At 46.6% G+C, this 19,674-nt stretch overlaps 1 protein-coding gene across 3 annotated transcripts in view; it reads right to left on the bottom strand.

The window, feature by feature from the left end:
- U2SURP (U2 snRNP associated SURP domain containing) overlaps positions 1-19,674 on the bottom strand; it is an 835,376-nt gene that overhangs the window by 595,928 nt on the left and 219,774 nt on the right. For all 3 annotated transcript variants that reach the window (XM_086943721.1, XM_086943722.1, XM_086943723.1), the window contains 2 exons: positions 1,176-1,211; positions 991-1,073 (listed from right to left, as the gene is read on the bottom strand). In XM_086943721.1, the coding sequence (XP_086799847.1) occupies positions 991-1,073; positions 1,176-1,211 (119 nt within the window). The remainder of the gene's footprint in view (positions 1-990; positions 1,074-1,175; positions 1,212-19,674) is intronic.

Raw genomic sequence — 19,674 nt, 5'->3', positions numbered from 1 at the left:
CATCTCAGGATACTTCGAAGACTCTTCCAGGACAACAATGTGCGATCATCCGGACCCAACACTAGGTGGCGATCTAATGCAAAGATATGAATTTAGCAGCCCACATGCCTCGAACATTCTTATACAGTTTACATTTACTTGTAGAGCGGCTGGAATGCAGAAATGTTAAGACTTATTAAGAAAACAACAGCCTCATTGGGGTTGACTAACTGGCAAGTTTGATCAGAAGCTTGTTACAATCAACCTTATCCCACATTCTCCTTCATTTCCTGCCATCTTTAGACTTTTTTGTTTTATGCTGAAGTGTAATAAGAGCTCAGTTTTCAAACACTGTTCCGTGCCTCGGAGGTTCAGTACAGTTGAATAGTTAATAAAGATGAAGCTACAATAAACTACTACAGAAAAGAAAGGTTTTCCTTTTGCAGCATGAGCAATTTATAGGATGGCAAGTTGTCTTTAGAGTAGCAAGCGGTTTCTGCAAATGAAGTTGGATTGACGTTAAATCAAAATTCCTGCCTTCATTATTTAATACAAAGTTTCCTAAATGGCATTTCAGTCAGATATCCATGCCATAAGCTAATTGACCAAAATAATAAAATATAAGAATGGCTGCTATTTGGCTTGTTTTCTTTTTGCTTGGCTAAGAGGAAAACATTAAAAATTTCTGAAAATGTTGTGTTCCAGGTTCTCACACATATGAACATATATTGTACCTTTGATGACCATCAAAAAGCAGTCCCTTGATCAAGAATATGCTGTAATAATTGCTCCATTTCACGTAGCATTACTTCAATGTACAACGCATATGAATCCAGATGCAACAAAATGCCTGATACAATATATGGCACAAGCATACCGCAATGGAAAAACAAAGAACACTAGCATTTCACACAGCAGTAATAACCCAACACACTTCAATGCTGGTAGGCTGGACAAACTGAACTGTTAACCAATAAAATTTGTTCTGAATTGAATTAGTTCCAAATCTACCTGTGGATTGATGTTTCCGAGGTACAGATTTGTTGTGCTCGGATCTCCCACATCATGTGAACCTGGTGCATAGTCATCGAGTACTAGGACAAGAAGGAAATAAATGTTTACCCACAAAATTACTATCCAGCTAACAGTCTAAAACATTGCAGTGATAAGTACAAAAAAGAAGTAAAATGTTTTACCACCAGATGGTCTGTTCCTTCTTGAGGAAGCATCCCCTACAGAAAAAAGTAAAAATTTATGTTGAAGCTTTACATACAAAAAGTTACTCACCGCAGTAACTTATACACTTTCAGCCCTCTAACCTGCTTTCTGATCACAGGAGGTCAAGTTTGCTTTTTGTAAGTGAGTAAGTATGAGTTAGATCATGGGTACAAGGAAACATTTACCAAGAGGCTAAAAAGTTTTGTCTGTGGTGTATGTAATCAGGGGCCGCAGGGTGACAGTCTGGAGTAGGAGAGTAAGTAAGGGGGGCATACGGAACACAAAGCATTTATATATAGAGGCTGAATTGCACAATGTGAAACCAGAAAACCTAGAACAATCATGGCTTCCCCACTTGACCAGACTGTGTGATCCCAGGCAATTCTTTTATTTCAGTTTTCATCCTTTTTCTTCATTTTCACATTTAAGAGGAACTGGAAATACATGGCTTCAGAATGTGCGCCATAGAAAACTCTCTTGTGCTTGATGAACAAGTTACTTACTTTCGGTAACAACATATCTGTAAGAAACATATCTGTATGAAACCTCAAAGGTAGATCTGAGAAGATCATGCAGAGCCCAAAATCTCACATTTTGGAAGCTTTTGACAGAATGGAAGTGAGTTCCCTTTGGGGTTTTTTTTTTTCCCCAATATCCGATGATTAAGCCCACCCACTCAACAGTTTAGTATTGTGGTCTGCCCAGATTTCGACATTTATATACTGAATATTTTGGCACGAAGTTGTCTTGAGACATCGTCACAAGATGTATGGTCGTTCCTATCACCTCATAAAATTCTCTGCTGAGTTGTGAAGCGGCTCAATTCTCAGGGCCTTGCTCCCAAAAGCAGTGAGATGGTTGGTTGGTTTCTTCCGCATCTAAGGGACGTGTGTCGGGCAGATGAGGATAGAAAAAAAAAAGAAACATTAGGTAGTGATAGATTCCTTACCTTAGAATTGTCCCCAGGCCTCAGACTGTATCCAGAAAGTTTTCATCAGCAGTACCCCTGTGCGTTGGAAGCCGCCGTGCGGACCCGCGTACGTCGTTGGGGTCGTAGTCGCAGAGATGACGTCGTCGGAGCTACTTAAGACGAACCCACCCGCGCTGAGGTCAGTTCTGTACATGACTTTCCCCGCTTGGAACTCAAAGCCATGCAAGAAACTGACCACTGATGCATTGAATCTAGGGCCCTGAAAGGGATGTCCTTAACCCTAGAAATCAGTTCGCAGAACGGGGAGGAGGAGTTGGGGGATAAGGAATCTATCACTAACTAATGTCTCTTCCAGATGTATCGTTACCTAAGGTAAGTATCTTGTTCATCTGAAAGAAACACATTGGTGATAGATTCCTTACCTTTGAATAGATAACCCAGCAACCCAATCCCCCCCACCCCCCCGGTGGTGGGTCTGCGAACCAAGATCACGAAAGAAAGTCAAGGAGAACAGAACGGACAAAGAAGCGGTCTCTCCGGACTTGACTGTCAAGGCAATAATGCTTAGCAAAAGTGTGCAGCGAGGCCCAGGTGGCTGCCTGACAAGATGTCTTGTAGGGGGATACCATGTCCCAATGCAGTAGTAGCTGCTGTCGCCCTGGTAGAATAGTTGCGCAACCCCACCAGAGGTTCCTTTTTAGCCACAGAATAACAGGCCTTGATACACAAGACTATCCAGCGGACGATAGTCCTCTTGTGTACAGCCCGCCCTTTCTTGGCATCAAAGTAGCCAACAAAGAGCTGGTCATCCAGCCAGATCTGTTGTGTGCGATTCCGGTAGAATGAGAGCACGCGTTTTGGGTCCAGACGGTGGAGCCTCTCTTCCTCTATGGAAGGTTGCAGAGGCGGAAAGAAAGCAGGCAAGGTGATAGTTTGTCCGATGTGGAAGGCAGTGACCACCTTTGGCCAGAAGGAAGGACGAGTGCGAAGCACAATCTTATCCGGATGAACCGAAAGAAAGGAAGGCGTACAGGAAAGAGCCTGGAGCTCACTCACACGCCTAGCAGAGGTAATGGTAACCAGGAAAGCAGTCTTCAAAGTCAATAAACGAAGAGGACAGTTGTGAAGTGGTTCAAAAGGAGCGCACATCAAATAAGTAAGAACCAGATTCAAGTCCCAGTGAGGCACTACAAATGGAATAGGTGGAAAAAGGTGTGTAATGCCCTTGAGAAATCTATTTACAACAGGGGACTTGAAAAGAGAGGGCTGATTAGGGAGCCTGAGAAAGGCCAAAATTGCGGAAAGATAGCCCTTAACCCTTTCGATGCTGATGACGAGCTCAGCTCGTCATCACCCACGGGTGTCGTGTGCTGATGACGAGCTCAGCTCGTCATGGTGCCAGCAAAAGTGCAAAATCCAGCACAGGAGGGGGAAAACACCTAGCAGCCAAGGTGTTAATAGTGCCCAGAGCAGAGCCCTGCTGGGCCAGAAAAAGAAGGAACAATAGGACTTCTGAAAGAGGGACAGAAAGGGGATCCACAGCCTTTGCTGTGCACCATGCCACCAATTATTTCCACCTGCAGGCGTATACCGATTTAGTGGAGGGACGCCTGGCTGCCAGAATGATATCCCAGACTTCAGGAGGCAAGTAGAAAGGAATCATAGGTTTATATCTCCTAATAGCCCAATGAGTATACAGGCATTTGTCGGTTGGAAGGTGCGTGGCGAAACACAGATGCAGAGTAATGTAGAAACATTGAACTTTTGATCCTAAAGGTGTTTCAAAAGAGTTGTAACATTCTCTCGAAATAGGGGGTATGGAGGGGTGTCAGGAAGCGTTTCTCTCTAACATTTCATTTTTTTCAGTTTAAAAACCTACAAATGTGTCATTTTATTTGTGCAGGCCTCACTAATGTTCTAATTTGTTATCTTTGTCTAAAATTGTAAAGCGCTCTGATATCCTTCGGGATCAAGTTTGCGCTATATAAAACTTTATAAATAAATAAATAAATAAATCAACTGTCACCACTCATTCTCCACGCATGTAGGTGGAGGCAGGGCAGGTTCGGGTGGAGGAACGTTCCCTGCTGCTGCAACAGAAGATCCTCACGAAGAGGAAGTCAGATCGGGGGATCCATGCTCATACTGAGTAGCTCGGGATACCACACTCTTCTAGACCAGTCCGGGGCCACAAGAATGACTTGGGCCTGGTCGTGCCTGATCTTCTTCAGCACTCTGGGTAGAAGTGGTGTATGAGGAAAGGCGTGCAATAGACCGCAGCTCCACTCGTGACGAAAAGCGTCACCGAGCGAGTGCCGCCTTGGAAATTCATACGCGCAGCAGTGATGATCGGTGGCGAACAGATCTAACCAAGGCTCTCCCCACTGTTGAAAGAGATCTTGCGCCACCTCAGAGTAAAGACATCATTCGTAATCCATCATGCACCTGCGGCTGAGTTCATCCACTCAGGCGTTCAAAGAACCTGCCAAGTGATGAACCGTCAAGTAAAATGCCTTGACGTTCCAGCCATGTCCAGAGACGCAGAGCTTCCTGACATAGGGTGCACGACTCCACCCCACCTTGTATGTTGCAATACCACATGGCAGTGGTGTTGTCTGTGAACACCTACACTACTCTCCCTTTGACAGAGGGAAGGAATGCTTTCAGTGCAAGTAGGATTGCCCGGAGCTCCAGAAGGTTGACATGGAGCCGGGACTCCGCCGGAGACCAGAGGCCTCTGATCTCTGCCTCTCCCATGTGGCTGCCCCATCCCAGGAGAGACGCATCTGTCACAACTGTGTGCTCCGGTTGGGGAAGGGAGAGGGGTCTGCCGCTGACCCAACGCTGGTTCGTGAGCCACCACTGCAACTGCTGCCCAGTGCCCTCCGAGATCTGGACGTACTCGACAGGTACCCTTGATGCTGCGCACACTGGAACTTCAGGTCCCACAGCAGAGCCCTCTTATGCCATCTGGCATGATTGGTCAGCAGGATGCAGGAGGCCATGAGGCCAAGCAGCCTCAGGGTCATCCTCACCAAAACCCAGGACAAGGGCAGAAAGATCTGAATCATAGCCCAAATGTCCATGACTCGCTGCTTGGGAGGATAAACCCGAGACTGCGCCATGTTCAGAACATCTCTGATGAAAAGGAGCTTCTGAGAGGGAATCAGGTGCGACTTTGGCATGCTGATGGAGAACCCCAGGAAATGCAGGAGGTCGGCTGTAGTCTGGAGGTGGGAGACGACTGCCTGGGGTGAGCCCGCCTTCAACAGCCAGTCGTCGAGATAGGGGAAGATTGAAACCCCTGATCTGCGCAGATGAGCTGTGACCACCGCCATCACCTTCGTGAACACCCGGGGGCGCTGGTAAGGCCAAAAGGGAGCACGGTGAACTGAAAGTGCTTGTGTCCTACTGTGAACCGCAGGGAAGCCAGTGGGCAGGCAGGACGGGAATATGAAAATAAGCGTCCTGCAAGTCCAACGCTACCAACCAGTCTTGCGGGACTAGGGCAGACCAGACCTGAGCAAGTGTGAGCATCTTGAACTTCTCCTTCGGGAGGAAGGGATTGAGATTCTGAAGATCTAAGATGGGCCGTCGGCCCTTGTCTTTCTTTGGAACCAAGAAATAGTGGGGGTAATAACCACGACCTACTTCTGGCATCGAACACACTCAATGGCCCCCTTGGCCAAGAGGGCTGTAACTTCCTCCTGAGGAGGTGGCAAGTGATCCCCCGACATGCGGTGGGACTGAGGTGGCATGGCTGGTGGGGTAGTCTCGAAGGGGAGGGAGTAGCCCCGTCGGACTATCTTAAGAACCCACCTGTCCGAAGTGATGGTGTGCCAGCGGGGGGAGGTGATGGCGAATACTGCCACCCACTGGTGTTTGCTGGGCCTGAAACGCCAAACTAGAAAGGTTTGGAGTCAGTGGCGGCAGAGGAGGTGGTGGACAGACCCGCCCGCTGGCCCCGTGACCAACCACTGAGGGTCCCACATCCACGGCTGCGCTGAGACTGTTGCTGCGCAGGCCTGTGGCTCTGAAACAAACGTTTCTGGCCGCCCCTTCCTTGGCCACGAAAGGAGCGAAAAGCAGAAGCGGAAGGAGTGTGCATGGCTGAAAGGCCTAAGGATTTGGTCGTAGCCCATGAGTCATTAAAACGCTGCAACGCACTATCTGCCTTATCACCGAAAAGGCGAGTGCCATCAAAGAACATGTCCATCAGAGTGTTCTGGACATCCCCGGAAAAGCCAGGTGTCCTCAGCAAGGAGTGGCGGCGTAGCGCCACTGTCGTGGAAATCACCCTCCCCAGGGAGTCGGCGGTGTCAAGGACACAACAAACTGTGAACTTGGCTGAGTCTCTTCCCTCAGCAATAGCTTGGGAGAGCACCGTCAGGGCCTCCTCTGGACACCAAGGCAGCACCTGCGCCACAGCGTCCCACACAGAATGGGAATAATGGCCCAAGAGGCATGCAGTGTTCACAGACCGCAGCCCTGAACTGGCGAAAGTAAACTGTTTATTTCAAAACTGTTCCAGTTTCTTGGATTCCCTGTCCGGAGGTGCAGAAGGGAATGCGCTTGGGGACGCAGAGGCTTGGACAACTAAGCTCTCAGGGGTTGGGTGTTGGGAGAGGAAGATGCGGTTGCCCGGGGCCAGTGATGGTGTTGGGCCACGTTCTTATCACCAGGAGCCCTTTTGTTAGGCCTGGACCAGGTGCCCAAAAGAAGGTTCGAAAGTGCGTCATTAAAAGGGCAGCAGCAGCTCCGTAGAGGAAGACGCTGGTCGGAGCACTTCTGTCGGGAGGTTAGTCCTGACGGCCACCGTAGGGAGCTCGAGGTGAAGGGCCTCATCTGCTCTACACAACACCACAGAATATGTGCCACCCTCCTCCGTAGCCACGGTAGAACGAGACAGTGTGCCAGGTTCTGGAGTAAAATCCATGTCACCTTTATCCTCTAAATCCTCTTCCCAGTCCGGGTCTAACACGCACTGGGCTGCGAGAGGGTCCTCATACCCCTCCCAGTCCTCCCCATCCTCCCCAACCTGCCTGGCACGTGGAAAAGAGGGAGGTGGACGGAGAAAGGGATAGAAATTTCCCATCGGCATCGATCAACACTGGTCCGGCGCCATCTCCACATTGGGGTGGAAGCCGGGGACGGGGTCAGCCATCGGTACCGTAGACGTCAAGGTCAGTGGAGGTCCAATGAGGCCACCGGACATTGGCTGGGATCCATGCATGGATCCATGGGGTTCTCGCAACATCAAGACCGGAGCCGGCGACGAAGAAGAGCGAGGACCCCCAATTGGACAGCGAGACCCGAAGGTGTTCCGGCGAGGCCGATGGGCTAAAAAGGCGGGCCATGGCTGACAGGAAGTCCTGTAGCTGGGTTAGAGATGCCAACGGACCCGGGAAGGGCGGGCAAGCAGGCCGTCGGCAACTGCGCAGGCTCCGCCGGAGCCGCGGGGATGGCACCACCGTCAGCCATGTCAAGCGACAGGCTAGGGGAAGGCGAAGAGCGACAATGCTTCTTCGACTTCTTGTGCTTCACCTTACCTGACTCAGAGTGTGAAGACTTCGATGAACTGAGGTTCCGTGACGATTTGAACCGGTGTTTTCAACATTGTCGTAAACTCGTAATTTTGGTATTAGTGAACCGCAAATGATCCATTTAGTATATCCTGGTGTTTTCGCTACACGACGAGCAAGAACACTCCTGTTATAATCACATTTCCGATTTACCCATGGCATCCATTTTAGATTCTGTCATCCATCTTGTATTCTTGCCCTCACATAGTCAATGAACACACAGTGACCTTTGATCAATTCATTACACTTAAGGACACGTAGGCTTTAACCAGCGATTCACCTTGCTAGTGACACGTGCACCTTAGGACAGAAACGCTGTGGCCGCATGACTCGGCAAAAGCTGCCTCCCCGGCCTGAGGCCAGTCCTGCTATACTGGTTCTCGTGTTCGTTGGCCTGATCATGATTAGGCGGCCAAAGCTGGTAGCCTTGCCCATTTACGACCCACAAACATCTCTTATCCTGTTTTTCTATCTTCTGCACCAGGCTCTGCTCCTTTCCTTCTGGGCCTTTATTAGGGGGAGGTAACGAAATTTACGATGAGGCGGTCCGGCTCTTGAATGAAAAGAGGACATGGGATTATGATGGAACAGTGGGAACCTCTCTTTCGTAATGTTTTGACATCAGATATTGTTGACGATTCCTGTGTAACGCCAAATATTTATTATTTAGGACATAAAGGTTAAGAAACGTACAAGTATGTGGAAAAAGTTGCCCCCAGCTAAATAAATTGTATTTAAGGAGCAACCCACTTTGTGCAAAGCGAACAGGCTCCTAGAATCTGCCCGTGCGTAGTTTCTGTGACTTCTGTGTCCCTGCAGTAAATAAACCTTTGGTCTTTGACGCCACCATCGAGAAGCCCGTGTTTCTGTTTATTTGTGCACCGAGACAGGTAGAACTCAGGGGTCTTCGGGTGTTGTCCCTGACACCTCTGGACAGTACCAAAATGTCCAGAACTCCAATTGGCGCCCAACGTGGGGCGACGTCATTCGGTACCGGTCCAAAAGCCTGAAGAGTTCGAGAAGCTTCGTGTGAAGATTCCAGAGGGAGGCGCCCCACTTCATCGATCCCGGCATATCGCAAAAGTGGCCCGAAGTTCTCTTCCACGAGGGTTCCCGTTCGGACGGCTGCAGTGGTCCGCTGCCTTGACTGTCGCCCTGTCTTGGACCCGAGGTGCAGACCTTAGTACGGCGAGACGAGACAGGTTTCTCCTTGGTGACGTCTTCAGTACCTCAGTTAAGTATTAAGTGGTTGCTAGTTGTTTGGTTACTTCGTAAGGGTTTACTCCTGTTTGGATAATCCTTTTAGTTCTTGGTTTGGTTTGGTTTCGTAAGATTATCACTAGTTGTTCTAGTTACGATAATCATTTGGTTTAGTTTGGGTATCGATACATTTGTTCACTTTGGTAGGCCTAAGTTCTTGGTTCGAGTGCGCACCTTTGTTTGTGTCTGTTCTGTGGTCCGGTTTATAAAATGGTAAGTCGGAAAAATTGTATGTTGTCGTGTTTTGGTTGCATCAGGGATTCCCGGTTGGAGGACTCATGTCTGGTTCCTCCGATTGGAACTCCTCTTTATGATCTGTACTGTAAACATGGTGTGGGTCCTATATCTTATAATGAGGTGTGGATCCGATACACGGAGTAAGATGGTGTCCTTAGTTGGCCACTGCATGGCAGTTTTGAACCCGAAATTCTTGATAATTTAGAAAAGAAATTGTTTAAGAAGAAAGCCTGGCCGGCAATGTTTGATTCTTTCCGTTATTGGCGAAAAGAATCCAAACAGAGAGAAACTAAAAAGTTAAAGAAAGAACAAAAAGAGCAAGAGTTGACTTTAGAACAGTCTGCCAAGCAGCTGCAACTCAATGAATCTGAGAAAGCGATAGAGGTGGCCAATAGAGAGCGTAATTTAGCGATAGACAAGTGCTATCCTGCCTTGCCATCGAGTACAGCTAAGATAGTAGAGGACCCTGAAAAGGATCCCCTGTTGTCTTACTTGTTGAGGTCACCCCCACCGTATGCACAGGGTGCTACAGCTCCACCTTTACCGAATGTTCAATTACCGGTTGCTGGACAGCCTGGTATACCTGCTCCTGCTCCCCTGAATCAAGCTCCTGTACTTCCTGTGGTCAATATTAATGTTCCTCCGGCACCCCCTCTTCCAGGGTTGCCAGCTCCTCTGCCTATGCCTGTACCACTGATACCTGTTGTTTCACAAGCTACTTTGCCTGCTACCCCTACTGTTGCTTTTTCTTCTGTCCCGACTACTACTCTCCTCCAAACTTCTGCAAGCTATATGACTCCGCTTTCTGTTCGTCGGAGAATCACTGATTCTGTCACTAATATTCTATCTCCCTTTTACAAAACTTTGATTAGGAGTCCTGTCTCTGACTCCGTTCAGAGACGTAGTCAACTTCCTAGTAGTGAAGAACGTGGAATATTAGACTCCACTGCCCTTAGGTGGATTTCGAAAGTTGGAAGGTATAATGTACGAGATGTATTAGATACATTCATGCAATGGAAGGAACCGACACAGCGCTATGTGTTTGATGTCATGTGTTCCCTTTTACGTGAAGAATGGGAGGAGAGCGAATCTGAACAAGTACCGGATGAATTAATCCAAGTTCAACAAAAATTTGCTGCAGGTATGATAGTTGGTCATGAGATAAAAGAAGCAATTTTAGATTTTAGATTCGATCCTTCCCTTCGTTCACCAAGAGATTTAGACAAACGTAGTACGAAACAAGGTCGTCAATATCCTATGAGAGAAGTTCCTCCAATTTGGCGCGAAGCTGTGCAAGCTGATGCGGTCCATGGTATTGCAGCCGCTACGGCCCAATTCCAGAGAGTGTGGATACACATTCCGTGGAAGCGAGCAGAAGTGTTAGCAGTGAAACAGGCCTTGCCAGATCCGCGTAAAAATCCAGCTGGATATTACAAAGAGTTGGCGCAAACAGTTGAAGCTTGCGTAATGAATTTAGCGGACATTGACATGTTATTTGGCAATGTAGTACCACAACCAATTTGGGCTAAAATTCGTAAAGAAAATCCTCCAGTTGCATTAGGTGGTGATTGGGCAGCTATAATAGCGGCCGATGGCCAACAGATTGGTGGTTCTAAACCCGAACCTCTAATTGCTGATTTGCCTGGTAGAATAATCGATTTAATGAAAACTCTGATGCCAGCATTACGCGTTAACTGGGACGAATTGTCCGCATGCAGGCAGAAGGACAAAAGCGTCTCCGACTTTTTCACAAGATTTGAGGAAACTTTCGTAGATCACAGTGGTCAGGAAATGAGCACGGAAGGAGGCCAGAGATTATTTGTTGATAAATTTGTGCACAATCTGTTACCAGAACTCAGTAATAAATTAAAGGACTCTGAAAGTGCGAGGGCTGTCTCTACGACTGCGCAAATACTTGCAACTGCCCAGTATTATGAAAATAGGGATAAAGAAGAGAAGGAAAAGTCAGATAAGAAAACAAAAGACTTAAAAACTAAAGTCCTTTTGCAGCAGGCATATCCGCCTCGCACGAATCAGACAAATACACAGCAAGGGCCATACCAAAGGACCGACTATGGTTCTCAGAGACCGCAATACCAATGGAATCAGTGTACTTACTGCAAAAAGGAAGGTCATTACAAGAATGAGTGTCCAGTACTAACACAAAATAATGCTGCAGCAGCTCAGAGAGGTCGTGGTGGTTCTACGCAAAATTCTAGAGGTCGAGGACGAGGTGCGATGCCTCCACAAACGAATGATCGCCCTTCTAATTATTTTGATCAGCGAAATGGGCAATCTGCACAACCAACTAGATCTCAACAATATCATGTTGAGGATTACAGTGAAGTGAGTGAGGAATTCCAACAAAGTGAGTACTAGGACAGCCATGGACAAAGAGAGGGAGTAGTATCAGTTCCAGTAGATCAGAGTGGGCCTTATGTCGCAGTAGCAACATCAGGTGTAGTCGAACCGTTTCTGTTGGATACTGGTGCAGCAAAAAGTTCTATCATACATGCGAAACTCCCTGGCGCACCTTTGTCTGGCTTAACAAATGTTTCAGTAGGTTTTTCAGGTGCACTTGTTCACAACCCCGTTTCTGGTCCTTTGTCTATTTCTGTTGGACCTCGTCAATTGAAAGCACCCCTGATTTTGACGACTGGTTGTAATGAAAATCTGCTTGGTTTAGACTTGTTAAAACGCCTGTACGCGACTTTGTACTGGTCTCAGTCAGGAGTACAGCTTACATTGGGTAAGAGAATCATCTCCCCGATGTACTTATCAATGGATGCGCTCCCACTGGAGCTGCGTTCTCTCCCTGATACTCTTTGGGCGACTGGTCCTAACGATGTTGGTCTTTTGGAAATTCCACCATATAAAGTCACTTTGAAAGCAAATGTCAAATTTCCACGAATCCCACAACACAAGATCTCGAGTGAAGGTGAACGTGCGCTTTTATTGATCGTGCAAGATTTGATCAAGAAAGACGTAATTGAGGAAACTAGAGGAAATGTCTGTAACAGTCCTGTATTGCCTATTTTAAAACGCACTGATCCTTCAAAGCCTCCAGTTTATAGATTTGTAATCGACCTTAGAGAGGTTAACAAAATTGTGATCCCACAGTTTCCTGTGGTTCCAGACATTACTGCATTGTTAACGTTGATTCCTGCTACAGCCACATGGTTTTCAGTTATCGACTTGAAGAATGCCTTTTTCAGCATTCCGATAGCCGAGGAAAGCAGAGATATTTTCGGCTTCTCTTTAGGAGGCCGAAGCTTCAGCTTTAAACGTGCTCCACAAGGCTATTGTGAAAGCCCATCCATTTACAGCCAGGCATTAAAAAGTCAGTTAGATTCCTTTGTACTTCCTCCTGGTTCTGCGTTAGTGCAATATGTCGATGATCTTCTAGTGGCTGCCGATGACAAGGAAACTTGCAAAGCAGCTACAATTTCCCTACTGCATCATTTGTCTAATTTAAATCACAAGGTGTCACCTTCCAAAATGCAATACTGTTGTCAAGAAGTGACCTACCTAGGTCATCTCTTGTCAAAGGAGGGAAGAAGGTTGACCCCAGAGAGAATAAAAGCAATTACGCAGATGAATGTTCCTAGCACACAGAGAGAAGTGCGTGCCTTTTTAGGTATTACCTCATACTGTAGGCAATGGATCCCAAATTTTTCTCTTTTGGCAAAACCATTGGTGGCCTTGACTGGAAAAGGTGTTCCGAGTCCGGTGCCATGGTCTGCCGAATGTCAACAAAGTTTCTCTGAGTTACGAAATGCACTGTGTTCAGCTCCTGTGTTGGGTACACCCGAATACAGTAAGCCATTTACACTCTATGTCCACGAGAGAGAAGGTTGCGCGTTGAGTGTTCTGACGCAACGATTTGGTGATAAGCAACGCCCTTGTGCGTATTTTTCATCAACATTAGATCCGGTAGCCAGAGCGTTGCCTAGTTGCTTAAGAGCTACAGCAGCAGCTGCAGTGTCCATTCGACAATCTGCTGGTTTGGTCATGAACAACATGCTAGTGGTCATGGTTCCGCATGCCGTGGACACACTCATGAACCGAACCAAGACACAGCACCTTACCAGTGCTAGATTATCAGGCTATGAGCTGACACTGCTAGCAAGTCATATTCAGATCAAAAGATGCAATGTCTTGAATCCAGCAACATTGTTGCCGACTAGTCAGGAGTCGAGTGATTCTGAACCACATGACTGTTTCAGAACTGAGGAGGAGACAAAGGGACGAATTGATCTTAAAGACACTCCATTATCAGATCCAGATGGCACGTTGTATGTTGACGGGTCTTGTTTTAAATTGGAGAATGGTGACGTGACAGCTGCCTACGCAGTAACGACTTTGAGTACGATTGTGGAGACTGCAAGAGTGAGTCAGAATTCTGCCCAAGCTGCAGAATTAATTGCATTGACTAGAGCGTGTGTTTTAGCCAAGGGAAAGAGTGAATGTGTTCACAGATAGTCAGTACGCGTTCGGAGTAGCGCATAGTTTTGGTCGATTGTGGAAGGAAAGAGGTGTTATTACGTCCCATGGGACTAAGATCCAGCATGGTCAGCTAGTCAATGACTTGTTGGAATCTCTAACCTTACCAATGGAAGTTGCGATTGTGAAGTGCAGTGCTCATCGAGCAATCACGGATGATGTTGGTCGTGGAAATGCCTTTGCTGATGAGACAGCTAAACAGACAGCTAGGAATACAATGAGTGTGATGTATGTTGCAACGTCTGCAAGATGGGTTGCTGAATCGGGAATGTGTGAGGACACAGTGGAAAGTGTGAAAGCAATTCAGGATGAAGCGACTGAAGAAGAAAAGCTTGCATGGAGAGAGAATACGGGTAAATTGGACTCGAGTGGCTGTTGGATTGATTTGTCGGAACAGCAGCGTTGGATGTTGCCTGATGCGTATGTGCTTGCGGTAGTAACGATGGCGCATGGAGCAGCGCACATCAGTTCGAAAGGGATTTGTAAGATGTTGGCTCCAGTCTGGAAGAATGATGGAATTAGTAAGTGTGCAGAGAGAGTGGTTAGAAATTGCATGATATGCCTGATGCATAATCCTGGCAAGGGAATCCCCACACCCGCTGGTCACTTCGCTCCTCCTTCTTGCCCCTTCGAAGTGATTCAGTTGGATTTCATTCACATGGATCGTTGTAACAAACTTAAGTACGTTCTAGTGGTAGTCTGTGCTTTTTCAAGGTGGATCGAAGCATATCCACTCAAAGACAATACTGCCTTATCCACTGCCAAAATCCTCCTAAAGGAATACTTCCCCAGGTATGGCATGCCACGGATTGTATGGTCAGATAACGGAAGTGAATTCCGAGGGAAAGTTATGCAGAGTGTGTGTGCAGGTTTGTCAATTAAACAAAAATTTCACAGTGCGAATCACCCCCAGTCAGCCGGTTTAGTCGAAGGCTACAATGGCACCCTCAAGCTGAAACTGGCCAAAATACAAGCCTCCACGGGCTTGTCCTGGCCAGATGCACTACCTTTGGCCCGGTTATCCACAAGAGCGACCGTGCATTCTCGAGTAGGGCTTAGCCCCTATGAGATTGTGTTCGGTCGGCCTGCAAATGTTTGGGGGGTACCTAGACCGAGGGAGTTCAAGCAACTGGAATACCCAATGCTAATTGATTACCTTTTTGACTTGACTGCTAAATTGAGTCTCATTCACCAACAGGTTTTCGATGCATTGTCAAAGCCTCCGGAAAGTCCAGGTCATCAGCTGAAACCCGGCGACCACGTCGTCATTAGGAACTTTGGACGAACCAGAAATCTGCAACCCAAGTTCGTTGGACCATTTCAAGTACTTTTGGCGACAAGGACTGCTATACGTGTGGCTGGTAGAAAAAACTGGATCCACGCGACACATGCTAAGCGTGTACCCCTCCCACTCCCTTATGATAACTGGGTAAGAAAAGGAATTGGTGCCTCTGAAACCGAACCAGTTCCTAGATACGTGCCTTTCAGCGATGCAGAACTGATAAGTGATCAATCAAACTCTGACTCCCCTCCTGAAGCTGCTCCTTTGGTCACTGAACAGAACACTGCACCAAACGAACCTTTGTCTTCTGCGAACTCGAACATTGCTACTTCTGCCGAAAACAGACTATTTCCGGATCAAACTACTCCAGGAAAATTGATACAACTTACGTTCTCACTCAAAGGACAAAAAGCAGGAAACTGCATTTTTCTCACATTTGATCTATCACATTACCTCCAGCCAGGAAGCTTGCTATTCATGTTTTGTATTCCTTTGTTTGTTTCTGTTGTTTCTGTTACCTTGCCGTCTGGGTCGCCGTAGGGTCGTGGCTTTGTGCCTAGTTGAATCTGCGGGGGCCAGACACAAGGTCGGTCTTTCTGTTAGTTCTGGGAACTCCCAGGGCTGATAGAGGCATTTTCAACTACGTACATATCATCAGTGGTCGCGAGCGGTTGTAGAAGATGGAGCTTCCTGGGCTGCACCGAGAGAATGTAATTTATGTTCGCAGAAATAGACTCTACAAAATTCTTCATAACAAATGTTTTCTGATGCAATGTGCAATTACGTTTTTGATTGTTTTAGTAACGTTGGTGGGTGGAATCGTCTTTGGTGTTCATTTAATTTTGTCACCGATAACAACTACAGTACCTCCCCTTAATCTTGTTTCTCCTACTACTGTTTCTTTTCATTCCTTTCATCCGTTCCCCGAACATGAGCAAGCTCGACGCTCAGAATTAATAAATAACACTTTTATACAGCTCTTGCACCAACACCAACTGGTAGTTAACACAACAGACTGCTGGGTATGTGGTTTGATACCACATACCATGGATAAAGGCATTCCCTACCTGGTCTTGCCTTTTAGCTATAATGGATCATGTCGGGCCTTCCAAACTGTATTTGTCTATGCTCTCGAAACCTATCCCCCGCGCCCTCCACGTTCCGCTAAGTATACATCTGTTAATAAAGCCTTGACAAAGGGAATAACTGACATGGTTAGAGACGTCAATAACTCACCATCTGTCCCTAGAGATGAACTACGAGTTTATCTGAGTTGGAATTCTACGGAGTATAGCATTAGTTTGGGAGAAAGCAAGCGTAAGAGCTCCACTCCAGTCTGGGTCGTACCTCACCGAGGTCAATTCTGCTTGCAAGGTAATGGGCGAAATCCGAGAGCTCGGTTAGGGAAGAGTGACTGTGTTGAAACTTACGTATATCCGTCAAACTCTTCCCCTGCCTTCCTCACTGCTAAGGGTACCTACTTCATTTGTCAGGATAGGGCATATACATGGTTGCCTGCCGACTTTTCAGGTTCATGCTATATTGCCCGACCGTTGCCTCCGACATACACCGCTTCCCCAGATTATCAAAAGACCAGAGTGGCAAGAGGTGTTTTCAGCAAAGAAGACACCGCTGGCCAGGAAGCCGGAGACATCTTCAAAGGTTTCCTTCCGTTCTGGGGGCCTATGGCCAATAGTAGAAATCTACGTCAGCTAACACGGGTAGTTGAATCTACTATTACAGAAACTGCTGGTGCCCTTAGTAATTTAACAGCTGAGCTGCAAGCGGATCGTCTCGTGACGTTACAGAATCGTATGGTTCTTGACGTAATACTTGCAGATCGAGGTGGGGTATGCAGAATGATCCAATCGAGCTGCTGTGTTTATATTCCTAATAATGCTCCGACAGTGTATGAAGCAATCTCTAAGCTACACAAGATTTCCGACTCTATTCACGTAGACAAGGGAAGTTGGTCCTTAATGGAATGGCTTTGGACTCTATTATCAGCGTGGGGATGGAAGGTTCTGATGGTCGTTGGTATTATCTTAGTATTCCTATTCTCGTGTTGCCTTATTATCCAATGTGCTCCCGCTTTGTGCAGCCTCTGTGCTGCAACCTGTCTTAGAAAACCACCTGTGTTTGGAGACAAGGTGCGAGAAAGGATGATGCTGCAACAACATATCACTGACCTAATGAACATCGAGATAGACTCTGACATAGACTGAGTAATTGCCTATTTAAGGGCAAAAGGAGGGTCTGAGGTTCCGTGACGATTTGAACCCGTGTTTTCAACATTGTCGTAAACTCGTAATTTTGGTATCAGTGAACCGCAAATGATCCATTTAGTATATCATGGTGTTTTCGCTACACGACGAGCAAGAACACTGTTATAATCACATTTCCGATTTACCCATGGCATCCATTTTAGATTCTGTCATCCATCTTGTATTCTTGCCCTCACATAGTCCATGAACACACAGTGACCTCTGATCAATTCATTACACTTAAGGACACGTAGGCTTTAACCGGCGATTCACCTTGCTAGTGACACGTGCACCTTAGGACAGAAACGCTGTGGCCGCATGACTCGGCAAAAGCTGCCTCCACGGCCTGAGGCCAGTCCTGCTATACTGGTTCTCGTGTTCGTTTGCCTGATCATGATTAGGTGGCCAAAGCTGGTAGCCTTGCCCATTTACGACCCACAAACATCTCTTATCCTGTTTTTCTATCTTCTGCACCTGGCTCTGCTCCTTTCCTTCTGGGCCTTTATTAGGGGGAGGTAACGAAATTTACGATGAGGCGGTCCGGCTCTTGAATGAAAAGATGACATGGGATTATGATGGAACAGTGGGAACCTCTCTTTCGTAATGTTTTGACATCAGATATTGTTGACGATTCCTGTGTAACGCCAAATATTTATTATTTAGGACATAAAGGTTAAGAAACGTACAAGTATGTGGAAAATGTTGCCCCCAGCTAAATAAATTGTATTTAAGGAGCAACCCACTTTGTGCAAAGCGAACAGGCTCCTAGAATCTGCCCGTGTGTAGTTTCTGTGACTTCTGTGTCCCTGCAGTAAATAAACCTTTGGTCTTTGACGCCACCATCGAGAAGCCCGTGTTTCTGTTTATTTGTGCACCGAGACAGGTAGAACTCAGGGGTCTTCGGGTGTTGTCCCTGACACCTCTGGACAGTACCAAAAAGTCCAGAACTCGAGAACAATGGTGGTGGTGGCTCCGCAAATGGTCCCTCGACCTCCCACGGGACCAGGACCTTGAACGGCGCGGAGCCAACTCCCGGGCCGCCAGCAACTTTCTGGACCGTTCCCTCAAAGTTTTCGGAGCCATGGCCCAGCATTCGGGGCACGATTCAGAGTCGTGGTCGCGCCCGAGGCAGTAGACACACTCACGTTGTGGGTCCGTCACCGACATCGTGCAGGGACAAGTCAAGCAAGACTTAAAACCGGGCATCCCTATACACCAGGAGTCAACAGATACAAAAGTCCCAAAAATAACAAAACGTGACTGGGGGTACCGCTCTCTCCAGATCTGCACTTGCTGGCGTGGTAAAAGAACGAACTGACGTCAGCGCGCGTGGGCGCGTCTAAGTAGCTCCGACTACGTTATCTCGGGGGCTATGACACCAACGACGTACGCAGAGCGGCACGACACGATGACGCCTACCGACGCGCAGGGGTACTGCTAACTAAAACTTTCACGCCTGGGGGTAATTCTAAGGTAAGGAATTTATCACTAAAGTGTTTCTTTTAGATTTAATGAACTATAATGTTGTCCATGTATAATAGTAACCCAGGCCACCCAGAGGGTGCACATAACTAACTTACATCTTAGTTCTCTATTTCCATTGTTTTCAGGGTGGAGGGAACCATGGATGTTTCTAAATTCCTGTTTGAAACTTATTTTATTTTTAAATACTTCATTGCCCATATATAATTTGAAACAATAAGGTGAAATGCTTCTGCATATTAACAAAGTACACTGTTTAATGTTGTAGAGAATTCATCATAGTAATGTATGTTTGTCGTCAGATGTCCTAAAGTTAAGTGATGCAGGACACCTTAGATACTTCCATTCTTTAACTTCAGTTAACCTGTAACTAAATGCTTACCCATTTATTTAACACAGTTCTGAATGTTAAAGCAGAGTCAAGTGAACAGAGCCCAGTGCTGCTGTAGATCTGGGGTCTTTGCAATGCAGTACCTCCCAGACCGTAAATTACCAGTAGATCTACACTAGTCTCCCTGCTCAGTTTCGCAAAATGTGTAGATCCCTGTATCTTTCAATTTTTAAGGGTAACCCAACTTATTCAATAAATACTCTTACACTGGGCATTTGTGTGATTCGTGGTCTTTCTTAATCTTTTTTTAAAATATTTTGTATCATACTTTCACATAAACATGTAAACGATTTACACATTTTACAGTAACAAATATACGACATACTTCACTGTAACAATGTACTAATAATTAGGACAGATTCACAATTTAAACAATAACTTGACAGTCTATGGCAACATAACTTACACATTAACAGTCTATAAGCAAAGAGACATGTCTTTTTACATTACCCATATATGACATATATTTACAAGTGCATTGTTCCTCTAACGTATTGCACAAGTGCCTTATTCGGGGTATCATGTGTCCTACTCTTGTTTATTGT

The sequence above is a fragment of the Lissotriton vulgaris genome, chromosome 11 (genome assembly GCF_964263255.1).
Source record: "Lissotriton vulgaris chromosome 11, aLisVul1.2, whole genome shotgun sequence".
Classification (NCBI taxonomy): Eukaryota; Metazoa; Chordata; class Amphibia; order Caudata; family Salamandridae; genus Lissotriton; species Lissotriton vulgaris.
The sequence above is the reverse complement of the archived record's forward strand: the minus strand, read 5'-3'. Positions and strand labels throughout refer to the sequence as shown.